Here is a 26,346-nt window from a genome sequence, read left to right on the forward strand (position 1 = left end):
AATTAAACACAAGCTTCCATGTTGATATTCTGTGCCTCTTGCACTGCATGGTGTCAGCATGCCATGAGGGAGTTGCATTTAATATGTATCCATGCTCTCCCTTTAAAAGTGCTGTTGTTCACTTGTGTACAATATTAAATACAAGGGAAAACCCTTTAAAATATTTTTGACAGTTTACCCCATAAAACCACGCCCCATCCGCGTATGCTGCAGATGTATTGGTCCACCATTTCACCCCGAGCTCTGATTGGTTCATTCCCCTAGGTTTCCCTCAGAACTGCAAGACGCCGATATTGCGTTACATTGTAGCAAAATGGCGGCTGTCATTCAGAATCCACTAAAAGCGTAAGTAATTTAGACATTTACGAAATTGTGACTTATTACTTTGTTGCCAACTTGTACAATCGAAGAGTTTGTTCGTGCATGTGTTTTCCAGCCGTGTGCATATGACGGATTTAGCTGTCCAAATTCATTTCTGTGTACTTCTTGCATTGCAAAGTAGCCTCGTATAGTTCTTTTATTACACCAGGTTTTAACATTTAGTCTCAAACATGTGCGTTAGGCTGCCTGACATTTTGTCTGCTCTAGAGGAGCTTTTTCCCCGTACGGCTATGCATTCAACACACGAGAGTGTCGTCTTTCGTGGGCAATACATTTATTTAAAAACTGTCGACAACGTGTCTTTGCTCTGCACCGAATAATTAAAAGCCGATTTTCTTCGTGCTCGTTTGGGCATAGCAGGGGAACATCGTCTGACATTCCGAAAGTCGTTTATACTTTGTGTGAATTGTCGACATGTCAACTTTGGCTCCTCGGAGCGCAGACGTGGTCAGGACCCGGTAAAGCAAGGGAGGAGGCATTTTGTATTTGCATGCTTGCTGGCGAAATGGACAAAAGTGACAGCAATTTGAGTTGGCCGTTACAAAAAGCTAGTCACTCAGTGTCCAAATAGCCTTTGCTATGGTCGTATTTATCCCCCAACTTCACAGAAATGCTCCACCTTTTTCTCCCATTTTCCCTTTGTTCTTCTACTGTTTCCTCAATTCCATTGGCTAACATATTACTGTAAATTAGACACATTATCCTCTTGCTTTTTGTCATTTTTACAAAGTAATATTTTAGCATTTGTTGACACGCACATTCAGCCCTGTTGACGTGACCAAGCGTTCAGCCTGTATTGATGTGCTATCAGCATCACGGCTCTCCGGGACTGTGGAGGTACAGTAGAGCTCCACTGTGCCTTTAAGTGGAGGAGTGCTGGAGATTAGCCTGGTCCAGGATCCTGGGCCCATCTGTCAGAGAGATGCTCCGACAGAGAGGAAGTGTTGGGCACAAGCAGGAGAACCATCTGCTCCTCCATAGAGGTACCCTGGCACCTCCGTGGACTGTAAGCAGGAGCAGTGGACCACACGTCACCCACACTGTTGCCATTGTTGTTGTGACATTGTTACTACATGTAAGGGAAGCATGCATAATTATTTTTTGATACCCGATTGTCCACTTCAAAATATCTATTTGCATTGGACATTTTCTGCTGGGGATATTTCTGCATGCGAGTTAGCTTTTAATAATTTAATAGGCTCAATACAGAGGCCATGGATCCTGTCAACAGACCTTTAGCAAGACAACCTCCGACCTGCACACTCATTGCATTATGCTCTGGATAGTGGCTTCATAAAAAAAAAAAAACAATACACGTTTTTTTAATGCACTTTACATTCAGTGCTTGGCTTGAGTTTTACAACCTCCCTTTTCTGGCACCTGTACAGCTCAGTAAAGCTCTGATAAAGTGCTTAATGTTCATTTTAAATGAATAATATGTCCTTGTAGCTCCTTTTTTAATTCCCTCATCACACATCTTTGTATCTTTCTTTCATAAGAGCAGGGATATTATTGGAAAGTACATTTCCATTATTACCTCGTTGGACTATTTCCTTCTCTTGTGTCCCAACAACGAGCTTCCGCGTGCGTCTTTTCTGTCAAGCTGCTGTTTCATCTCGGAGACGATTTAGCATTCTGATGTGGAATGTCTCCTTGCTATAAACTGTGCTTAATGAAGTGTTTCAATGTGCTATAATTAGCTTCTGTCTCGGGTTTCTGACTTCATTTCACACGTTTGTCAGATTATAATTAGTCACACTTGACACTAATTGGATGTCGCTCCTTTGGACCAGTTTGACCCTTTTTTTGTATTAAGATGATTCACTTTAGGGAAATGAAAGGCTGGGTTGACTTTGTAGAGAGATGAGGAGGATGAAGCTGCGCCGTGCAAGCCTGTGCACGCCTGTGTGAGGTCTGTCCCTCCTGTGAGCAGGGGAGGACAGTAATCTCCAGAATCTGCTGATTAAAATGGAGTCTGGAATATTTGATTAATAAAGAAGCTCATAAAGCTGCTCATTAATTTTTTAGCCACAGCTGGAGTTGGGCACATCTTCCAGCCACAGCTCCTCTGACATTACCTCTGTGAGATCCTTCCCTTCGTTGGAGTTGAGTAGGCTTTGAGTGAGTCAGGCCTGCTGTTTATTGGCACTGCAGTGTGGAGGTGTATGGTCTGGTTTTACTCTTGCCTTCACCCAGACTGAGCTGTTCTGATTGGTGTAATCAGCGGTTGTTGTCAGGATGCAGTCACTCTGTTGGCCCTCCTCCTCCTCCTCCCCCTCTCTTGTTATGTGGTAGCTCTAGCTTCCTGTGAAGGAGCAGTGCACCTGCAAATATAAGAAACCTCCCAGACAAAAGGCTCTGAAGTTGTGTTTTTAGATTAGGTTTCTGGTCTCATTTATTCTTAATGTCATTCAGATCCATTTTAATGTTGACACCGGAGTTTTTGTCATGACTGTCATGATCGCTTTTCCTCTGCAAACTGCTCCCCCTGCAAAACTTTGTCGTCAGATATGCAAAATGAGTGTTGACACATGCTCACATTACGGACGCAGCCGTGTGACACAGCGAACCGTTGACAGGAACACGCTGATAGCGGAGGCCCCACTGGCCACAAGATTTGCTTTTGTTCCTCGCCCTCATGCACACACTCACCTTCTCTACTCGACTGGAAGATATTGGGGATGTGTAGCACATACCTCTGAGGCACCTTCTTAAGCCCTGAAATACACATGTCCTAGTTCAGTTGGACTCCACACAATGTTTCCACTTTTAGGCATTGCTGGACTTCAAAGGATAATTATAGTTTATTTCAGACTTGGTCTTATATTTGTTGTGTCATTTCCATCAGTTTTGGTGGAACTGGATTCTCAAAACTAATTACTAAGATCTTGGGAACAAAGGAAACCAATACAAAAATGTCCAACAGTGTTAGTAATGATCTGCCAAGCAATCAGTCTTTGTTGTTTGTACACAAGATAGCAGATTATCTAAACCAGTGGCTTAAAATGTGGGGGTCTAGTCTCCTCTGCCAGTTAAAAGATACAGTTATGGCGTTAATAAGCATAGCAGCAAAGCAGATATATTTATGCTGCATAATGTCCTTCTAATTATTCCTCTAATTTCCTTAAATCTTAGCTTTTTCCCTTTTGAAATTACTTGATTGCTTTACCTCTTGTGGGTTATCAAAATGTAATGGGATGACAGTTTACAAGTAAATGTTAGATAGGACCATGTTTCGCGACTGAAACATTTTCTGTCTGTTGACCTTCATACGAGCAAGAAGATTGATTATACTATTCATATATTGTAAGCAACATGACTGCCCTGGCTAAGAGCTACTGTCCAACGTCAGAAGCAACTGAAAAAACCCAGAAGGACTTAAACCCAGATCTCAGTGCTATGATAAAGGCAGTAAAACACCCAGTAGTATTTAAGAATGCAGGTTTTGTTACATACTTATCTAGCATAGTAGAAAATAAAACATATTTTCTTATCACTCTCCCTCTTCTGTTTTATTGCCTCCTCTGTCTTACGCATGTTACCTCTTGGCGAAATGATCTCTGGTAGGCAGGGATGCCGTTTACATGTCTAGGGCTTATATTGTGATAGGGAGCTTACAGCCTGGAGGAAGACAGAATTGCATTGTTAAGCGAGGCCTTATAGGAGACCGATTTAAATGCTAATGGTATCATTATTCTGAAGCCATTACATTGTATAATAGACATTCACTTCATAATGATAAGTAAACGCAAATCTATTGCCTTTTTGTGGGGCTAAAAAGGTTGAGAACCACTGATCCAAACCACTGTATTTAAAGGTGAAAATGAAAGTGAGTTCACTTGAAGTGTTGGCTATAATCTGTACAGGAAACGGTGGTCCCACATCTGTCGAGAGTACGATAGGTCAAAGTAAACCAGGAAGCTGTTCTGTAAACCATGATGTTTACAACTGACAGTTAAGTGTAATAATTGAACTGTGTGCCTTTTAGTATTCTCTTCTGAGTAAGGGCTAGTACCTTTTATTATTGTCAGGTTGCCAATGTTTTTTTACACATCTTACTACTTTTTTAGTGATATATTTGTTAGCTCTTAAGTGCCATGAATGTCAAAGGACAGTGAAAAATAGAACCTTCAAAAAATGACAAAATTGGAGAAGTTGTGTGCTGATTGGAGTGGTCTGTGTGTGTGACACAACCCCCCTCCTGTGTCACTGGAGGTGTGGGTCTCGTCACTCATTACAAGTGTGAGAAAGATCTCTCACCATAGCCAGTGCACCTGCTGCTCGGGGCAGCGGGCCCTGATGGAGAGCGTGTCGATGCAGCACCCACCAGAACACTTCCACCACTTATTATGTGTTCTCCCTCACCAGTCCCCTCCGACCCTCCCTGCATGTTTCACATTTAGCCTGCCGTCTTGGTTTGTTTAACTCAAGTAATCTCTGGAGTGTCTTGGTACTCCACAGTGAGTGTACCTATGAAGCATGCACTCGTAGCTGACTTCAGGGAGCATTAAAAGACTCTATTATGCTTTTTGTGCCTTTTCCCCTTTTCTTTAGTGTGTTATAGGTTTTTGTGCATTTAAACCTCAAAGTTCATGCCACTGGGAGTTTCTCTCCCACACACTCCCCTTCCTGAAATGCCTTGATTTTAGTTAGTCTAAGCGGTTGACCAATCAGAGCAGACTGGGCTCTGGTTTCAGACAGAGGGTAAAAACGGTGCTGCAGCATGAGAAAAATAAAGAGCTTTCTGAACATTAGAACATGTAAACATGTCACAGTAGAGACACTAAATACGATTATGAAACCTGAAAATGAGCATAATAGGGCCCCTTCAACAGCTGATCTGCTCCATATCCAGGCATTGCCGTAAAGAAAACCGGTCAGTTTAAGTTACTGTTTGAGACAGCACACATGTTGTACTAGTCTGAGATATGTGTTATTATTACACAGCTGTTTGTTATTATTTTTTATGGGCCAAATACTTATCTTTAAAATAAATCCTCGAGCAAGCTACTGCTAAAGGTGTCAAACCTCTGATCTTGTATTTTCAGCTTTGTGGCCAATCTGTTTTGAGTATATCCCTGTGTGATTCCCCTCGTAAAAATTCCTGTATCTTGAAGGGTGAGAAAAGCTGGTTCATCTCAGAAATAGTGTTTTGCATGCACTAAGAAACACTGTGTGACATCTTTGCAAGACAAAGAGTAATAGTGATATTATCATTTGGTACATACAGCCTCAGTGTGATTGTTACACGAGGAAGGAAAAGTCCCATAGACGTTAGTCATGATCTGATGTTCGCATTTAACCTCCTTTTCTCACCATTTTCCCTTCTCGAACCCAGTTGTTTTTTATTTTTCCGCTTTCCGTCATCTGTTTTTTTCTCTTTCTCACACCTTTCATCTGATCCCTGCCCTCGCTCTGTACCTGTGACTGTTTACTCTTCTCAGTTACACAGACACGAAGCCCTCTCTTTCCCAGAAGCCTCACACACTGTGGCTTTGTCTGAGCCGCCGAGCAGTGGGCTTTTGTGCGGGACAGCATTCCTGACACGGCTGTTCATCTGCTGGACGTTGTCTCATCAAGGGTTAGGGGCAGAGACGGAGGGATCTGGAAGACGCTGACGAATCAGGCTCCCACCTCCTCCACCTCTAGTTTACGATTCCAGGCTCGACTCGCAGACTGCAGCTCATTAGTTTCATTCCAAAATGGCCGTCTTCCTAATGTTGTAATTGAGAACACGTGGAGGAACTTCATTATGCGAGAGAGGTTCATACTAGGAGAACCAGTAGCTTTAATGTGCCCTGTTGCCCCTTTGATATAGCAGCAGACTGGAAATCACATACAAAGTACCTTGCCGTGATTTCAGAGTCGCAGCATTTACCCCCATCTTTGATATAGTCAAATTAGAACCTGCCCTTGTGCTAGGCACTCTGCTGAGATTAATTAAGTAGGCTAATTACCATACTAGGCGTGTGGCAGCGATTGAGGGCTTGAATGTGAAATATCCTCCCCCATTTCACTCTGAATATTAACATTGAAACCCTGAGGGACTGCCAAAATCTCAGTGGCGCTATAAAAAGTGGAACTAAAGTGTGAGAGTCTTAGCTGCTTGTACATCGGAGGAGTAACTTCATATCAGAGCCTGGATTCAGTGTTGTTGTAATAATGTAACTGAGTCAACTCTGCCGTAGCTCAAATCTAAAATCAGATCAGACAAAGAGCCCACAGAGGTAATGTGTTTAACCTCGAGAGCCGGATCTGTGTTGTAACTGGGTTGCATTGTTTTCCCCTTTTCTCAAATTCTTCCCGATGGCAAGCTGGAAGAGGAGAGGGGAGCTCAGCTGTCAGTTTGAGACTCACAATGCACAACGCTGATTAGATGTTTGAGCAGACATTAACAGCATTATTATGGCTGCGAAGAGTTTCTGAGGGATACAAATCTTGTAGCTGCCTCAGCTCACTGATTTAATAATCCGCAGCCAGCAAGAGAACAGGCTATTATCAAGGCATTCATGCATGATACAAAACCTCATCTCCATATCAGAGATTCTGCAAATGTGATCACATTAAGGTAGTCTTCAAGCCAGCTGCCACATCGTGCAGTGTCACTGACCTTTGCTGATAACGTTTCCCTCCTCAGGTTGGGCGACCAGTTCTACAAGGACGCCATCGAGCAGTGCCGCAGCTACAATGCTCGCCTGTGCGCTGAACGCAGCGTCCGCCTGCCATTTCTGGACTCACAAACCGGCGTGGCCCAGAACAACTGCTACATCTGGATGGAGCGACACCACCGCAGCCCCGGTGGGTAAACATACACACACGCACACAGATACTCACAGATACTGTTTAAGTGTTTTAGTCCATTAAGCTTGCAGAATTGCTGTCTGCGTCTACATTATCTAAAGCTATTAACTAAGGTCGCATAACATTATTTTCTTTATTGTGAATCAGTTTTCGTTAATCGGTGAATCATTTAGTTAAAACACTTTCAGAAAAGAGTGAGAAATGCCTTTCATGATTTGAACACATCCCAAGGTGACATTTTCAAACTGCCTTTTTTTTGGTTAACAGTCTAAACCTGAAATATATTCAGTCCAAAAATTATGCAAAACAGATTGGCGAATCATATAATAGTTTTACAGTTACTAATGTTGAGTATATTAATCTCAGAAATGCCTGAAAACCGTTCTTCTTTCACATCTGTAAAGTGTAATCCGGTACTACATCAGATGGTATTTTTATTATCAATGTGTTTTACTGCTTTTACGATACAGGGGTCGCAGCCGGGCAGATGTACACATACCCCGCCCGTTGCTGGAGAAAGAAGAGACGGCTGCACAACGCCACGGACCCCGGCCTGGGCATCTACGGTCTGAAGATCGGTAAGATCCTGCAGCCTCTCCTCCACAGACCACCTGCCCGTTACTTCCTGCTCCCTTTAGTCTCTCCTCCCGCTCGTGCGCCTGCCTTCCCCGTCTCCCACCCACCTGCTTTAGCTCATGTGATTACTGGTGATGATGTGAAATAATCTGGCTAAAAGCATATCACTCTGTCTCAGTGCGCAGTCATTTTTCAGGGGATGAAATGTGGCTGTGTTCACCCCGGCTGGTAAACTTGTTTTGTGAGAAGGAGAACATGTAATTAGATTTACCGCTGCTGGGAACAGCGAGACGGAGTTCGACCACTGCAGACACTATTTAATAAATGTTATGGAATGAAGTTTGGCCATCTCTGGCTGCCACTTGAAACCAATCACTCAACACATCTACCCTCTCCTCTCCATCGTATTTTCTCCTTGACACCTCCCTCGCTGATTGGTTTTGTCCCTTTTTTCCTCTGACAAACTCTTTCATCCCTCCCTGTAGTCTGCCATGCAGTCTGCGAGTGATTTTCTAGCCAATGATCTCAAGTAACTGGCCCATTCTGTGCCTTAAAGCGTGCATACCCACTGGGATGTTACACTACCCTTAGGAATGAACAGGACAAAGGAGAGAATCTCACACAGAAACATGGCGTCGATCAGTAGTTTCTACAAAAACACAGAAATCCATTGTGTATTGACAGAAATCTCAACGATCACAAACTATTTATTTCTGCATTGCATTGTGGAGAATGTTGTTGGGAAGTTGTCAGAAAAAGGAGCAGGCCTACGAAGAGAAACCAAAATGGCATTATGAACCAAGCCTTTGTTTCCCACTGTAGACTATTGTTTTCCTCCGAGCTTACGCTGGACCCCAACACCACCACCATGCTGTCCCTTCCCTTCTCCAGCAACAGTGGAGTGCGCTGTCTGCCAGTGCCCAGCCGAGGGGAAGCGTAACCTGATTTAACCTGGCATCTCTTATCCGCTGTGCAGCTGGCCAGAGGTGGCTGGCACAGGGCCGCAGCCACAGTGTGTCTCGCTGCCTCGGCAGGCTGTCTCACTGATGCTGTGCTAGAGACGGGGGCTGCATGCAGAATCAGCTCGCTGCTGCAGGCTGCTGCCGGCTCTATTTTTAGCCCCCCAGCTCCCATGGGTTGGGAGGGAGGGGAGAAGGGGGGGGGGGGGGGTCTGTCTCGTCGCGGAGAGTTGAAAGTCAACGTGTGCAGACACAATGGTGAGGGGCTGCCGCCGCGTGGTGGAGGCGCCTGTTGATGCGTGTTGTGCATCCTATATCTGCCTCTTACCTATTCAGGCTTCTGTCGCCTCAGCACCTCATGCTTAATATTCTGCTAAAGTCTCTCTCGTGGGCCCAGTGGATGAGATGAAGGGCTGATAGAAAGCTGGAGTCAGGGGGCTTTGAAGTGTGCCCTCTTTTCAAACACCCGCAAAGCGACTGGATGATCATGTAGCCGTCTGCAGAGAAGACATTGTGTAAATAAGATCTGCAGACTGTCAAAGCTGTTGTTTGCTCTGCTTTGTCTGCTCAACCTGCTCGCCTCCTACACTGTTTGTTTGGATCTTCCGCTATAATGTAGGCGGAGATATCTGCATGATGTTTTCAGGTTAAAACGATAAGCCACTTATCTACATTGTACCTCAGAGATTCCTGAGGACAAAGTCAGCCTAGTGTCTGCATAGTGCCACATCATTAAGAGCTCAATGACAATGCATTTTCTTTCAGAAGGAAAAAATACATTTTCAGGAATATCGTGCTCTGTAAATAGTTGTGATGACACATTCTGAGGAGGCAGAGAAAGATGACAGGTACTCGAGCGAACAAAGGCTCCAGCAAATTGCCACATGCTTTTATTAAGTCTAGTGTGAGTGAAAGGGGAGAGACGCATGGAAATATGTTGATTTAAAAAGCTCCTCACACAGGTCAGACACTCTGATGCCTCTTCTCATAATAATAATAATAATAATAATAATAACAATAATAATAACAAGTTCTTGAAGGGATTTTGAGCAATACACACGCTCTACTGCTATGATTATACGCCTGTGGTTATGTATGCCTTAGCAACAGCCATGGCGAGACGCACTATGTTTTCAGTTTGTCCGTCAAACATCCCAAACTCTTAAAGCGATATCTCACGAAATCCTTGAGGGACTTTCTTCAATTCTGGCACAAATATCCAATTAGACTCAGGGGTGAACTGATTGGATTTTGTTAGACTACAAATGCCTCATCAAATGTACCTTTTTTTGTCTCCGTGCAGAAGGCGGCATCATGTCCAAGGACAGCCTGCCCGCCCAGAGCACCACGCTGGAGGCTCTGCTGCGAGGAGGGGGGCTAGAGAAGAGGAACAGCTCTAAGAACGACGAGGACAGCCTGCTGGAGATCCAGGTGGGATACACTCATGTTTAAAGTATGTGCAGTGATATCGCTCAAGTGATTGGGGGGTGACTGGAGTTGCTCCCCAACTGGTTGTCAAGGCAACATGCCCAGTTATTCCGTCTGACTTGCAGGTCTGATTATCTGACAGCTTCAACTTTAAATTCCCATTATTATACTGTAGATAATAATAATAACTTCATCCCAAAAAGGGCAACGAGAACCTCTCATTTAAAATCAGTAGCTCTGTTATTGCCCAACAGCTTTCATATAACAATGTCAAACCAAATGAAAGGACCTTTAAGTTCTGTACGACCTGTGAGCATTGTCAGGAACATCTCAATTATCTTGAGAACTAAACAAATGCTATATTTCTTTCCTGTCGGTTGTTGCTGCTAAGTGTTTTTTTTTTAGCAACCTGGTGCTAATAAACGGTCTTGTCTTTCTCTTTGTCTCAGAGGGTCCTGGAGGCCGACGCAGCAGAAGATGCTTTTAATGAAGATGACGACTTCGAGGTGGACACTCCCAAGAAAAGACATCGGGGCAAAGGAAGAGTAAGTACCCACAATACACTGGGTGTCCTGCGCTTAAATTGACATTGCATTGTAGATTGTTCGTTTAAGAAGAATTGTATTATCTTAAAAAACTATTTTCTTTGCATCAGTGTCTGCTGTATACAAACCTGCGGTGCTGATATCATATGTAGGAAAGCTCTGAACATGCATTTGATTGCAGATAGTGAAAGTATCTGGATGTTTTTCATCAGGGTCGGGGTTCAGGCCGCAAGAAGGCAGAAGTGGATGAAGACAAGCCATACGTCTGTGACAGTAAGTAGAGATGAATTCATAACATCATGAGGTTTGTTGTGGTCTCCTTTTTACTTGTGTTTTACAATATGTGTTATCTGTTCGTCTGCTGATCCAACAGGATTGTAACACAGGATTGAAAAATCTTATATATATATATTTTTAGTTATTAAAAATATCCAATAATGTTACTTGTGTCGCTGTTGTCATAAAGTCGACCCACTGTAACTCAATAGCCAACCGTTTGGAACCTCAGGATGAAGGTGAAGGGTCACTGTGGTCTCATGTAATCCTGTACATGCAAGTTGAATGTGGAAACTCCAGGTAGAGGGTATTGGATGTTTTGCCTCTACTTTAAAGACACATACTCATGCTGTTGTCTTTTCTCCTATCTGCCTTGTGTCTTCTCCGTTTCAGACAGATACAAACAGAAGCAGAACTCAAAGTCTTCGGCCGCAGGTATCTCTTTTCAAAAGTTTATCTGGATATTGGTTTTGTTAGTTTGTTGAGCTGTAGAAACGTTAGTGCTGTGAGGTTTTTCTTTAGCCCCTTGTTATCTTATATTATGTCTGGTCTGGGATTTCAGACATGATAGTTATGGTGTCTGTGTTTGATGATTATTGTAATCAGATCCTATTGTGCTTATTCCATTTGCGGAGTCAGAAGTGGAATAGTTACCATGCTCCTCTGCATTTAGTTGTTTTGCATATTGAAAAACTGCCTGTAGATATTGTTGGTTACGCTACTTCATAAGGTATTCTAAGCTCATCAGACACTTAGTGGGTGTTTAACTATACTTTTGTTAATGTCTCATTATCACTACAGCACATTGACACCTTTATCTTAAATACTAAACCTACATTTAGAAATGCTGTGTAGCAGTTATTTTTAGATGCTGAAATGCAAACGGTTGCAGTAGTGTGACTGAACATCTGCCCTGTGTCGCAGTGTGTGCAAACAAGCGCTATAGGAACCGTACGGGGCTCAGCTACCACTACACCAATTCCCACCTGGCAGAGGAGGGCAGGGCGGGGGAGAGGAGCTCGGTGGCGTCGAAATCCCCCGCTGCACAACAGACTGACAGACACAAACGTAAGGAGTCAAACTGCTGCACCTGATATAAAACTACCTACCGCTCACCATTACATACCATATGTACCATATGTACTGTATGTGTGTCCCATTAGATTACTTCAATCCAAGGCTGTGCTGACTGTCAGTATTGAAATATATAGATACAGTATATATTGCCTAATGCAAGAAGTCAGTGCTGATTGCTCTGTCATATTTAAGTCTGACTCTTCAGTTTTTGGGGGACATTTTGCTTTTTATTTTCTAGATCCTACGAGAAAAAAAAGGCATTTATACAAACTTAGTTAAAGCATGTCCATATAAATAACAAATCAAAAAGATCCAACCGGTAGAATACAGGACAGAAAAATCCATATAGACCTCTCGCATTGGCATACTTAGAAGAAAAGATCATGAATGGTGATATAAAGTTCAGATAAAGGAATATTTTGGATCTAAAGTCGGAGCAACAGGTGCTCCCTTTTTAAATGTCAACACTGAAATTTACATTCTTTGTTAAATGAAAAATGTTGTTTGCACAAAGTTTATATTGAGTTAGTAAGATTCAAAGATGAAAAAGTATTACTTTTGTAAAACAAACAGAACAAAAGTATTGCTGTGAAAAGTTTGACATTGTAAGCAGTACATCGGTGAACATCAACTGTCTAAAACTACATGTTTTTTCCTTGTAGGTCCCAAGGGTCCAAGTGGGACCAGCATTCCCAACAACTACTGTAATAAATGCCAGGGCTCCATCAAGAAAATGGGTAAATCCGGGTCCCCCTACTCAACCTGCCAATGCAAAAGTGAGTACCCCACAGTATGCTGGGAAGAGATGGATACTCTTGCCTCATGATGGCCGCTTGTTATCCGTCCCCTGTGCACTGACTGTGTTCCTCTGTGTGCCAGCTGACCGCGGAGCAGAGAAGGAAGACGGGACTTTCACTGGAGCGGAGGAGCTGTTCGGCACCACCTCGGAGAGCGACACCTCCACCTTTCACGGCTTCGAGGACGACGACCTGGAAGAGCCCGCCACAAACAGCAATGGAATATCAAAGCGACACAGATAGAGAGAACATTTCAGGATTCGAAGAGACACTTTTTTTATATGGATTAACCTCTGGCAAAAACCTGCTGCTTCTTTTTCAATGTTTTTTTGTTTGCAGAAAGCACAAAGTGATCATTTCAGGACAGAAATGCAAGTGGTATTTTATCTACTGAACATTGTTGAATAATTTATGAACACCTTTTTATATATAAATATATATTAACTTTCAAGGCTATGAACGACTGTCAGTGTTTCTGGACAAGTGTCTCCATGCAAAACTGAAGATTTGGAGGGCTCTTTTCCCCCTTCACTGGAGCAGAACACACGTTATGAACAAAAACAAAAAACACTGGAGAATTTGAACAATTGAAAAATGTAAAAGCATAAATGATTTACATTACGTTTGGGGAAATGACTGAATGTCATTGCAGACGCGTACTTGAGCTACTGGGTGTTTTTGAATCAGTCGTGTGACTTTGAAGGTCTCAGCTTTGCTCTAACTCTGGATTAAACTTGTGTGAAAATGAAGGAACCAATAAACGGACTGCTACCGGCCACTGGAGATGTTTGCAGATGAAGAATCCTTTAAAATATAGTCTTACAGATACAGAGGACATCAACATATGAAAGGTAAGCAACTGGGTTGTTTTATCTTGTTAGAAATATAGGAAACTCTGCATGTGTTTGATTAGTGTAAATGATACGTCTAAAAACATTGTTGTATCATTCAGTTGTCTTGTCTCATCATGCTAGCTGCTAAAAAAAAAATGTTCTCCGTCCTGTTGCTTAAAGCTGCTTTAAAGTAGCTCACAGTTTCCTCTTGGTGTTCATTTGTCGTCATGTTGTGACTCCTAACCATTCAGACATAATGTCAAGTTCTCAGTTTTGCTGAGCTGTCGTTATCGTGTTTAACTGTGATTGGCTCTGCTCTTTCAGTGCTATGTAATAATCTTCACACCTGCTGATCTATAATCACCTTCGGCAGCATAACACCTAGGGCGTCAGCTGTGCTTAGTGTTTAGTGCTAACGTTGTCATAGTGAGCATGCTGCCGTTAGCATTTAGCTCAAAGCCCTTTCGTGCTTAGGTGAGAGCTGTTGGTCAAATCTTGTCTAGACATATTAAGTGTGTTTCTTACCCATATTGTCTGTTCTATTCTGCAGGAGCACTCCGCACATTGGCTTGTGGCCCAGAGGCGGGGGTGACCAGTGAAGAAGAGGATTTAACTCTGGAAAAACTAATGAGCCTCGGTGTCCCTTCATATTTGGGCCTAAAATAACTGACTGAATCATGTGAACAGACATCCGGCACTGCTACAGGCCATGTGGCTCAATTAAAGCAACTGCTCCCTTGACCATATGTATCGATCCTTCTGGAAATTTGAAATGCGAGTAGATCCAGCTTCATTTCATCCTTTCCCTGCACTGTGCCGGAGCTCCACTGAGCTACGGGAACACTAAAGGCCCGGCCTCTGGACTGCGGGTGCATCTGGGGCCCAGCCGAGCCCCCCCCCCCCCCCTCTGTGTCTGCCGTGTGATCCGATGTGACACTAAGACGTCATTATCCTCATCACTGTGCCAGCCTGCCGCTCTGCACTGGAAACCAGCTCTGACAGCCATGACCCTCCAACCTGATTGGACCAGTGACCCCCTGACCCCCCCCCCCCCCCCCCCCCCCCCCCCCCCAGCCATAGACATGGTGCTCAAATCCACCACTATTACATGCAGACCTCTGGACTACTGTATTAATACCCTGACATGGACGCTAAGGCTTCTAATCTTTCTGCCTCGGTCTGTTGTTGCTCTATATTTCCTGGGCCTTTTCCAATCTCATTCTCAATCATTTAGCTCCTTTTTATTTTCATCTTTTCTCTGTTGTATAATATTTCTATGTTTTGAACTCTTTAAAGTTTGATTTAGAATGACTTCTGGGGTTTGTTCAGACTGTATTGATACCTCTGTCCTGATCAAGTGCACAATAGCCACAACTACTCAGGCATCTTTCATTTCCTCTGCTGTTGATTGTTCAGCCACTCTGCCCTGATGTATGTGATTGTATTCAGTCGGCATGGAAGGACCGCCACACAAAGATCCCATCGTGATCAACTCCCAGGATGCTGCAGTGTCATGCTATACAACAAATAATCCCAATAACATGCTTCAACTTGACTGCTCTCTACTGATGTTACCTGTCGTCACTCACCATGCAAAACCTCTTTTCTGTGTGATATCAACAGTCTCAGCAGATTGTGACAGCAGTGAGAATCATTCCTCAGATGAATTGAAATACATTATTGTTGCGAGAGAGACATTACTCAGCTCAGATCATAGCGAGTGAAAACTGTAAATCCAAGTTATGTGACATTTCCGTTGAGTGCTTGAGAGCGCCTAATTGCTTTATGACATTTAGAAGGTGCTTGCAGTGCTGTATCAAAAAGCCTTTTAGGTCCCTAGGTTGCACACACTGTGTAAGAGGTCTGTGTCCTTCCAAGTGATTATTCAGTATCGCTGCAATGTTTTAATAGCCGCTCCATTTTTTTAAGCTAACCATTAATCCTATGTGTCCGTTGTGACTTGCGTAAGTGCTCGTGCATTCAAACCATCTTTCTCCACTTCCCTCAGGGACCCTCCACACAACAGTGTATCTCCTCTGGACAAAGACAGGATCTGACATTATCTCTTCTCGTGTCAGTTATGTGGTGTTTCCACAGTTAAAATGGGTCATTGTGTCTTTTTATCTTCCAAAGTCATGCCAGTAAAAGTGAAAGCATGTGTTCATAAATCATAATCTGCTTAATGTTACCTACCGTATATGAACAGGCCGAGTGTGGTGCAGTTCTGAACAAAAGGAGAAGCTCCTAAATGCAAAAGTCAGTGATGTCGGCTTGGAAATACATGTCACCAATCATTGAATAGCCTGTATACCTCGTCAAAGACACAGCAATAGGCCCTGGTGCTCTGGCTGAAGAGGGAGGATCAGGGTGGGAACGGAGCCAAGAGGAGATGAAATGGACATGACTGGGCGTTTGTTTCATCTTCAGCTGTAAATACGAGTCGAAACGGAGAGAATGAAGAAGTCTTTGTTTGTTAAACTATTTTTATTGTTCTGAAAAAATAAAGAATGAATGATAATGCTCTGTGCTGGTTTTCTGAGAAAGACCAAGGGTCATTTAGGAAGTGCAGCTGATAAGCAGAAGAATCCTAGACTGGATCGATAGGTTGGAGTGACCCTCAGAATCTGTGAGCAGACAGAAAGAAAAAAAGCACTTGAGTTTGTGAGAGCTGAGGCACAATCAAGGAGTCCAGCACAGGGGCTCTTATTGATCCGTAGGTGCTGCTTGAGAAGTCACAATTCAGTCGGTAGAAGTAATATATGAGCCATAGTCTGCCTTCAGAGTGAGATATTTACTACAAGCAATTATAGTAAGATCTAATAATATCTAAATGTTAACTGCAGGTATAAAATAGAAAGGTTTGTAGTCTTGAAAATGATTTAAGGGAAGAACTGCTGTCGTGTTATGTGAGCAGATTCTATGAAATATGTCAAATGACTTCATTATAGAGTGGCAGTAACATTTACACAGGAGCAAGAAACCCATAAAGGTCAATGCAACAACCTCCTAAAGAGACTAGCTGTGATTCAACAATAACATATAACAAGCAAGGAACAATATTATGCCAACATATGTACATTCTTTTATGTATGAGTATTTGTATTCAGTATTCACCAGACAGCATATTCTATTCCATTTCTGGATGTATGTGTGACTTATTTTAAATGACATTCTATTCTATATTATGTTTTGTTATGAATTTGTTTATGGCATACTATTTTATGACCTCTTAAAATGCCTTTTTTTATGACATGTGTTATGGGAGACTATAATATGAATGACATTTTTCTAGCATATTTTACTATGATTGTTTGATGGCATCCTAAATTACATTTAATGTTTCTTTTATTTCATACAATGATACCATTTTTTTTACACACTATGCTATGATAATCTTTTTCGACATACTAAGCTAAGAATACCTTTTTCATACACTATACTTTGACATATAACTTTTTTTACGAAATGTTGGACATACTATACTATGGTTTTTTTTACTGATATTTTCTACATACTATACTATGACTTTTTAACTAATATTATTGACATATATACTACCAGTCAAAAGTTTGGACACCTTCTCATTCGAAGTTTTTTATTTATTTTAATTCTTTCTACATTGTAGATTTATACTGAAGACATCAAAACCATAAAAGAACACATATGGAATTATCTACTAAACAAAAAAGTGTCCAGAATATGATTTTATATTTTTCTGGCTACTGCAGAATGCTGTGGTAGTCTTGCTGGTTAAGTGTGACTTGAATTTTGAATAAATCACCAACAGTCACCAGCAAAGCCCCCACACACCCCCACACTTCCTCCTCCATGCGTCACGGTGGGAACCACACATGCAGAAACCATCCGCTCACCTTCTCTGCGTATCACAAAGACACAGCGGTTGGAACCAAACATCTCAAATTTGGACTCATCAGACCAAAGTACAAATTTCCACTGTCTAATGTCCAATCCTTGTGTTTCTTTGCCCAAACAATTCTCTTCTTCTTCTTGTTCATCCTCAGTAGTGGATTCTTTGCAGCAGTTGGACCATGAAGGCCTGATTCAGGCAGTCTACCCTGAACAGTGGATGTTGATATTTGTCTGCTACTTGAGCTCTGTGATCATTTATGTGGGCTCTAATAGGCTGGTAACTCTGATGTATTTATCCTCAGCAGCAGAGGTGTCTCTTGCTCTTCCTTCCCCAGGGGGGTCCTCATGAGAGCCAGTTTCATCATAGCGTTTGATGGTTTTTGCGACTACACTTGAGGATACATTCAAAGTTCTTGACATTTTCCAGATCGACTGGCCTTCTTTTCTTAAAGTGATGATGGACAGTCGTTTCTCTTTACTGAGTTGAGTGGTTCTTGCCATAATATGGATTACAACAGTATTCAAATAGGGATTTCCACTGTGCACTAACCTTACATCTGCACAACACAACTGATGGTCTCAAACACATTCAGAAGGCAAGTCATTCCACACATGGACTCTTGACAAGGCACACGTGTTGATAGAAAACCATTCCAGGCGACGACCTCATGAAGCTGACTGAGAGAAGCAAAGAGTGTGCAAAGCTGTCATCAAGGCCAAAGGGGGCTACTTTGAAGAATCTAAAATAAAAATCATATGCTGGATTTTTTTACACTTTTTTGTTAACTAGATAATTCCATATGTGTTTTTTCATAGTTTTGATGTCTTCAGTATTAATCTACAAAGTAGAAAAAAATAAAAATAAACAAAAACCATTGAATGAGGTGTGCCCAACTGCTATAGACATATAGACATGCTATACTATAACTTTTTTTCTGCTATTTTGGACATACTATACTATGTTGTTTTTCTGATATTTTCAACATACTACACTATGTCGTTTTTTTTCGATATACTATTCTATGACTTTTCTGAAAATCACATTATTTTGACATGCTACATTATGACATTATATAATATTTCGCATTTTCTTTTACATGATAAATATATTTAAATATTTACACATATGTATATACATATTATTTTTATGATTTTCTTTTTACATTAATACTTTAATATTTGTTATGACATACCATTCAGTTTTTGTATTTAGACATACTATTCCATGACATTTTAAATATTTTTGTGACATACAAATATATTTTTAAATACACAGAACAGCCAACACAAACAAAACACAGAGAAGACAGGTCCAGAGTTTTATTATTTGGTACCCATGAATAAACAGCAGGTGCTTGAGTGTTTTAGAGTGCCAGTAGTCATCTTGCTGATTGAGAAACTAAAAGCACAAAATGCCCTGAATATGTTACATGCATAGTAATGTGCCCATATCATAATAAAGTGTGCTTTAGGATAATGAAATTTAGCCAATTTACATCTACAATGCACCCTGTAGTCATTGTGCTTGTGCTGAGAATAACATTTGGTACATCGTCTCTTGATAAGCATTTCTCTCTACCTTATAATCAAGAGGTTATTGGGTTATGATGATTATTAATATGGCCTGTACAGTGCATTGCAACAACTTAAATAGAAAGTAATAAGTGATTCATTCATTCATTCATTCATTCAGCACTGCCACTGCAGCAGTCACTGGCCTCATGGGGGCGCTGTAGGACATCTTCTCAATCAGTTTGCAGCCGTCAGTTGAGCAGTTGCCTTAATGTTCAATGTTTGGAGCCCATTACATGTGCAACATCGTCCCAGATGCATTTCACGGCTTTCATTTTCGTCAACTGAGGAGTGTTGCTCCAGTTGAGGGCTTTTCCTCGACTGTGTGCCTTTGGAGAGTCGCACCATCTTCCCCTATCTTCATTACAGTCCAATAACATGCACCATATTCCCAATAGTCATTTAAACAAAAGATAATTATTAAATGAGTCTCGGCATACATGTTGCCAAACTAAAATGGGCAGGATTAATTGTTTTGACCAAACAAAAGATGAGATATTCATGCATTTAAAAAGCAAAAGAACAAAACTAATATGATCCCATATTGGGAGCAGGCCTGGAATATCTCCATGATTGGAAAACATGTTATAGTGTTGATATCATGATGTCCCTTGATTAACACCGTTGAATTAATACAGTATTGTAACACTCTGTTGCTGGTCCTGTGGTTTACCCACCACTAGATGGACCCATGGCACTGGAAATTGTAAAAACTACACATAGGAGCCCCCAAAACGGACATGGATGACACTTCACTTGTGGCTGTCCACACTACGACTGTGACTAAAGGAAGAGTAAAAGCTCAAATCTCTGCGGTCCACACAACCAGGGGGGCCGTGTTAGTAAGTCAAATGTCTCAGTTATTTACACAGACTTTTGGATTTTGCTTATTCGCCTGTGCAGCCTGAATTTTTTGGAACTTGAAGCCTCGAAATTCATTGACCCAATTTGCCAACTAGTTTAAGTTAATCTTTGCTTTAAGTCTCATTACAAAGCACTGTTGTAGAAACAAGAAATCCTCCACAAAGACATTGGATGAAACATGCAACGGTGCATTGTGAATGCTACATTAAGCCCTTTTGCCAGATTTTGGAATGTAATGAAGCATGGAAAGTTAAACCTTCAAACCTCTATTTTGTAGACATTGTTAAATATCATTTATGGGAAAAAAAACAAGTTTGTATGAACTATGTTCACTATTTAACTGACATTTCATGTGACTTATAAGTAACAGATATAATAGAAATTCTAAGGATATAAAAAGGATATATTTCTTAAAAATAAAAAGTGGTCTCACTTTTTTTTATTGCTGTCTGCCTTGTGAGTAGAGACTTATGCAAAATATTGTAGATTTGTGTTGATGTGCCTCTTTGGCCGCAGCTGTTTTAGGACAACTAAACCAATAATCGATTCATGGCAAATGCTGTGGAAAATAGCTTTTAAATGTTGTTTTTTATCAAAGAATATTGTTTTGACACCACCAATGTGCTTTTAATATCCAAATAAACACGTATATAAAACCAAATGAAAACAATACAAACTGATAAGCTCAGTCAACAAAGAGCCTAACAACCAGTTTGCCATCTAAGTGGTGAGAAGAGGGCAGCCCTAGTCTGAATGTGCTTATACTGTATGCTGCATGCCATGTGGAGTGTTGGCTGAGGTTCCTCTTGTCAGCATTGTCTCTTCTTCAGTGGTTCTGTTTGGGGCCCCCCCCCCCCCCTTCAGGCCCAGTGCTGCACTACCAGTACAGCAGCAGTCCTGGGAGCAGCCCTGTCCAGCCCAGCTTCACTGTCTGTGCCCCGGCCCCTGTGTGGCTGCCCCCCCCCCCGACAGGGTCTGGCTGTGCCCCTCCAGCACAGGCTGTGTCAGGACGACTGCATGAGGCCTGTCAGGCGCTTTCCCGTCAATGACTTGCCCTGAAAAGTCAATTAAAACAAATTGATAGACTGTAAACAGTACTTAATAAATGACAGAAGACATCAACGAAAAGGTGCTTCTTTCTATCTTTTAATGTAAAATGTTTAGTTGCAACCATTCATGTGACTAGCATGTTACGTGTTTCACAAATACACATCCTATCACAGGTATGAACAGCCACACTTGAGTGTATTATGGTTATAAAGTTGCAACAGCCACTGATATTGAGGCAGCCAGTGTGGTTGGTGATATGAACAGCCCCTGACTTACCACACTGCGCGTGAACTTCTCCAGGGAGGTGCGGCGGCCCTGTTCAGTGTCTGCTGGCTGCTGTTGTGGGAGGGGGGGAAGCAGGGTGAGTGTTTGGGTCAGGTTGACGGAGGGGGTCAGGGGGTGATGTAGTTAGTAAGGACAAAAAGGGGCCAGGCATTGCAAAAATGAGGGCCGAGGACAATGTTTGTTTTGGAAATGGAGTGGGGTCAGTGACGGGCCGGCCAAACAGGGGGGTGGGCAGAGAGGCTAGCATGAACAGCTGTGATTTGCTGAAAGCTCCATATTACAATACAACCGTTTGTTTAGCTGCATATGTCTTTTTTTAAATCACACCTTAACCTACAGGAGTTGAAAGAAAATTACATAAGAACAAAATCACCATCACGGTCAACAACTCATACACTGTGCTTTCCTGTCATTTCTATGTACAGTATGTTGCCTAATTTCTATTTACAGCACGACTGTTTTTCCTCTTTTACACAGCAGTGTGCTGTTGGCATATGATGTCATGTTTTTATTGAGACTGTTCTCTTGACATTTTACATAATGTATCCGTTTCCTTGCATCTGGGCACAGCTGATTTCCCTTCTTAGGGCTCTGTTAGTTGTTCCAGCCTAGGATGCAAACTGCTGATTTCCTTTATGAGCTGTCAGATGAAAAAGAAAATGCCCCAGCTACATGTCAGTGTTGAGTGCAATTCTTTGACCTCTTTAAGTCAAATAAACATTATCACTATCTAGATGTGGAAGAACTATTCAGATATTTTACTGAAGTAAAAGTAGCAAGTGTAGAAATGCTTCGTTCGTAGCACAACAAAATGTAATTTAGGTCAGCAAAGTAAGTAGAGACTAAAACGGTCATATAAATGTAGTGGACAGAAAAGTACAATTTATTTCTAAGTTCAGAACTGAGTTACTTAAGGCCCAAGCCGAGAATAGTATGTTGTAACAAATAAGAAATGTATTAAATGAAACAGTCTCCAGGCAGTAGATCTATTTAAATAGATTGAAATGACTGAGTCCTAGAGTCTCTGTTGTTCTTAGCTCATTTAAACCATATGAAGCTTCACTGTGGCATAGACCTGTGATGTGACTGGCTATTTATTTATCATTACACATCTGATTCATACAATTCCACTTTATCCCTCCTTTTGCACATATACTGTAGGAACCAAACAAAAAAAACAGCTCTATAGAGCAGCGATAGAAATTAATTTGGAATGTCTTTCATCATAATGGTAATGAATCACAAATAAATAGTCAAACCAATATGAGAAATGCAATGAGAGTGGCCAACTGTTATAAAAAGAAGCGGTGATGTACAGGGTCAGCGAGTGCAGCTCACCTTCTTTCTGGCTAACAGGAGGTCTTGGTAGATGTTGGATCGCAGAAAGCGTGCATAGCTGTCACTTTTCATTAGCTTGAATATGTGCTCCTGCAATAGAGAGAAAAAGTGATGAGTGTGTGTTGGTCTAGTTCAGGGGTGTCCAAACCTTTTTCACCGAGGGCCACATACAGAAAAATATTCGAAGGGCTGGGCCGCTCACTAGAGGTGAGGTATACTGCCTCATAAGTTAAGTTATAAGTTAGCAAAATCAATCAAAAGTAGGTAAATTATGCTTGATACTTGAATCTGCTTTAAGAAAAATAAACAGCCTACATCCCAGCTCTCCAGAGGGTTTCATTTAATTTGTTAGCAGCTCATCCCTTACAACAGGAGCCCCAGATTGATTATCATAAGAGGAAATAGGAAGGGTATATTTCAAGTTTGTTATGTATATAAGTTATTGGGCTTTTTTCTTATCGACTTAGAACATATTTTCAAATGTAATTGACTGAATTTATTGTAAATCGGGCTTATTAACACATGAACACTACTGTGTAATATATGTTTACAGATATATTTAATAAGTACAATACAAGAAAAGCTCAAGTTGGTAGTTTGGACACCCCTGGTCTAGGATAAAGGGAGCAAAAAAGGAGAAGAATAACAAGAAGTGGAGAGTAATAAAGGAGGTCTGATCATGGAGATGCGATGCATGTGTGCTTCAAAGTCGGTGCACGGCGGGCCTCGTTCACTGGCAGTAATTTCCTGCGGTCCGCGTCACAGCCCACTTCAAACCAGGGGAAACCATGGTGAGCCGAGCGGACAACCTATTCACGGCATTACTCGCCTCATTAGGGCCTGGCACACACACACTCCGTCATTCTTCTTCTCTCTGCGCGCCCTTTCATTCATTCACTTGTGTAACATGAGTGGGGTGGAAGGGTTCAATGTTTCTGCGGGTAAGTGGATGGAGAGGAAAGAAATGGTGTGTAGTGTGGGCGTGTGTTGTAAACAGGGATGATTTAAGGACCTTTTCAAAAGAATGTATACATATATAAAAATGTATATTCATTATTTTTCTTTATGGAGGCCTTTTAAAGTGGAGGAAATAATTATTTGATCCCTTGCCGATTTTGTAAGTTTACATGGTGGAGAGGTTGGGATCTGATTGATTGATTCTGTGGACAGGTGTCTTTTATACAGGGAACAAGTTGATTTTCTTTTTGATTTTGATTGCTCTCACTGTTAAAGTAAGCCTACCATTAATATTATAGACTGTTCATTTCTTTGTAAGTGGGCAAAAATCTGCAAGGGATCAAATAATGATTTCCTCCACTGTAGCGCTAGAGAAGTGTTGGTTGCATCAGGTGTTTCTGTTGTGTATTCAGACAGGTGTGAGTATTTGGGTGAACATGTTTAGTCATGTGCATTCATCCGTGAGGAAGAAACAACTGGGCCCACCTGAGCGTCCTCGTAGCTGTATCGTCCGGGGTCTTTGAGGTTCTGGCTGGTGCGCTCGTAGCTGTGGGAGTCCAGGTTGATAGAGCTGGGCGCTCCCTCCGCCAGGAACTCCTGCCAGATCTCCTGCGCCCTGGAGGACACTTCCTGGAGAGGCCGCCGCTTCAGATCCTGTACCGCCAACCAGAAGCTGCGACCGCATCACATTCATTATTAACTCCCCTCAAGAAATATAAAATATATAAAAGTCCATAAAAGGCACTGGTGGATTTTGTAAAATTCACACTGATGATGACTTTATCTTACTCTCAGTAAAGGTAAATGTAGCGGTATAGTAAAAATGTACCAGTTAAAATGATGATCTATGTAAAATGTGTGTGTCTGCAGTAGAAAAGTACTTATTGGTATTTTTATAATTATTCTTTTTATTATTATTACTAGTCAAATATGATTATATTTTGTAATGCTGCATGAAAATATGTCATTAGAATTTTAGCATTAAGCTAATTTGTAAATTTGATAACAATTGCATATACTTTATTAAAAAGAAAATGTGTAAGAAAATAAATATAATTATAGCTGTCAAAGAATCACATTCATTCCTTGTAGGTATAACGTTATGGAAATGATCATGAAAATACTTAAGTTAGATAGATGGATAGTTAGATAGATAGGTTTTTTATTGATCCCAAATTGGGAAATTATTTGTTTCAGCAGCAAAGTGTACAGGCTTTAAAATCTTCAAATCTTTAGAGGTGGAATAAAGTATCAACATAATAAAATGAACTAGAATACGAATAAAAACAATAAATAGCAGCAAGTATATGTACATATCTACAGTAGAAAGTACATTTTGGCACTTGTGTTCATGGTACTGTAGTTACAAGTTCCTCAAAAACTGAACTTAGATATTTTACTCTCATTCTTCCTTCCGTTCCAACACTGTGTATGCTATTACTTCAATCTGTGCAGCTTCAGGAATTAAGGACTCAAAGTAGTTATCATTAAAAAAAAACATGTTAAATAAGCAGAAAGTTGCCCAAATATAAATTGGATCATCAGATTAAAAGAAACCTGCATCATCATGAGTGTCCCATTACACATACGAGTCTCATGTGACTTGTTAATATCTAAATATTGATTATTGTGGCTGTACTGTATTACAAGGCATGTGAGCTCACCGCAGGTTCTCTGAGCTGAACTCTGACTCGAGGAACTTCAGGAACTGGTCTCGTCCTGCTGGATCTTTCAGCGCCTCCTCCAGAGAAAAGCCCCATTTCTTCACACGCTGCTGGTTGGGGTCACGACTGCTCAGAATAAAACAGATTAGAAAGGAACAGAAAAAATAGGTCATTTTTTTTCACGGTGTGCAGAGAGCAGAGACCAGGAAGTCAGAGCACAGTAAACCTTGGGGAAATGTCAGCATTGGTTCTTATTTGAGAAGAGATAGAAACCGACAGATCAACAAAAGTTCATCATCACCGAGACCTCCGCTCCACCTGACCTCGGGTCTGTTTAAAGCAGGGGTCGGCGGCAACCCCTGGCACCGTAACCAGTGGCACACTAGGAATAAGTGGAATAAGTGTGCAAAATATTAAAATTTTATTTTCGGATCCTGAACGAGACCACAGCCAGAGCGCGTCCCCCTGTTACCTGCAGAAGGAAGCCATGCACGCAACGCAGCCCCGCTCTCTTTAACTCCAGGCGACTTTCTGCCGCTTTCCTCCGTGGTGCAGGGCTGATCGTTTCACCACAGAGGAAAGCACTTCACAAATCTGCTCATCTCTCATCGAAATAATATGCTACAAAAGGGGCGGACTGGCCATCTGTGTGTTCTGGAGAATCACAGAAAGGACGATCGTCCTTATTATTATGCCGTTTAAACTAATTATTTTAATTGGTTTGTTAAATTCGGGATCATGTAAGTTGTGCTGACAGGTCCACACACTGCTTCCCCGCAGCGAGGCTCCCCCCGCCCTCCTGTTGACAGTTCACTTCATATCAAAAAGGTTGCCGACCCCTGGTTTAAAGCATCATCTGCCCACATCCAGCCTCACCTCGCCTCCAGGTCCCAGTAGGACGAGTCGTCACCGATCCAGGGGTTTGAAGGCTCCGTGGCCGACACGAAGGGGTCATATTCCATGAACTGCTCCGTGTAGCTCATCAGACTGTCGGCCACTTTGGAAACCTTCATACAGTGTCTGTCCAGCTGGATGTTCAAGAAGGAAATCTGATGGAGAGGGAGAATAATGAG

The 26,346-nt window shown here is 41.7% G+C and overlaps 2 protein-coding genes across 6 annotated transcripts in view; one reads left to right on the forward strand and one right to left on the reverse strand.

Annotated features, from left to right (window-relative positions):
- Positions 1-234: 234 nt before the first annotated feature.
- LOC117485902 (zinc finger protein DPF3-like) lies at positions 235-16,310 on the forward strand. Its single transcript, XM_034134641.1, has 11 exons — positions 235-345; positions 7,019-7,179; positions 7,653-7,760; positions 10,021-10,148; positions 10,595-10,690; positions 10,903-10,963; positions 11,360-11,401; positions 11,891-12,034; positions 12,706-12,819; positions 12,923-13,691; positions 14,224-16,310. Exons 1-10 carry the CDS (start codon positions 314-316, stop codon positions 13,081-13,083), a joined length of 1,047 nt encoding a protein of 348 aa, XP_033990532.1. The 5' UTR covers positions 235-313; the 3' UTR covers positions 13,084-13,691; positions 14,224-16,310.
- Positions 16,311-18,848: 2,538 nt separating this feature from the next.
- The window catches only part of LOC117478213 (regulator of G-protein signaling 6-like), a 39,929-nt gene continuing 32,431 nt past the window's right edge, over positions 18,849-26,346 (reverse strand). For 2 of the 5 annotated variants that reach the window (XM_034125161.1, XM_034125170.1), the window contains exons 12-17: positions 26,150-26,322; positions 25,274-25,399; positions 24,096-24,282; positions 22,653-22,742; positions 21,306-21,365; positions 18,849-21,034 (exon numbers count right to left, since the gene is read on the reverse strand). In XM_034125161.1, coding sequence (XP_033981052.1) covers positions 20,984-21,034; positions 21,306-21,365; positions 22,653-22,742; positions 24,096-24,282; positions 25,274-25,399; positions 26,150-26,322 — 687 coding nt within the window. In that variant the 3' untranslated portion in view covers positions 18,849-20,983. Of the gene's footprint in view, positions 21,035-21,305; positions 21,366-21,641; positions 21,648-22,652; positions 22,743-24,095; positions 24,283-25,273; positions 25,400-26,149; positions 26,323-26,346 lie in introns of all 5 variants that reach the window. The other 3 variants (XM_034125178.1, XM_034125188.1, XM_034125197.1) reach the window with 3 other exon arrangements.

The sequence above is a fragment of the Trematomus bernacchii genome, unplaced genomic scaffold (genome assembly GCF_902827165.1).
Source record: "Trematomus bernacchii unplaced genomic scaffold, fTreBer1.1, whole genome shotgun sequence".
Lineage (NCBI taxonomy): Eukaryota > Metazoa > Chordata > Actinopteri > Perciformes > Nototheniidae > Trematomus > Trematomus bernacchii.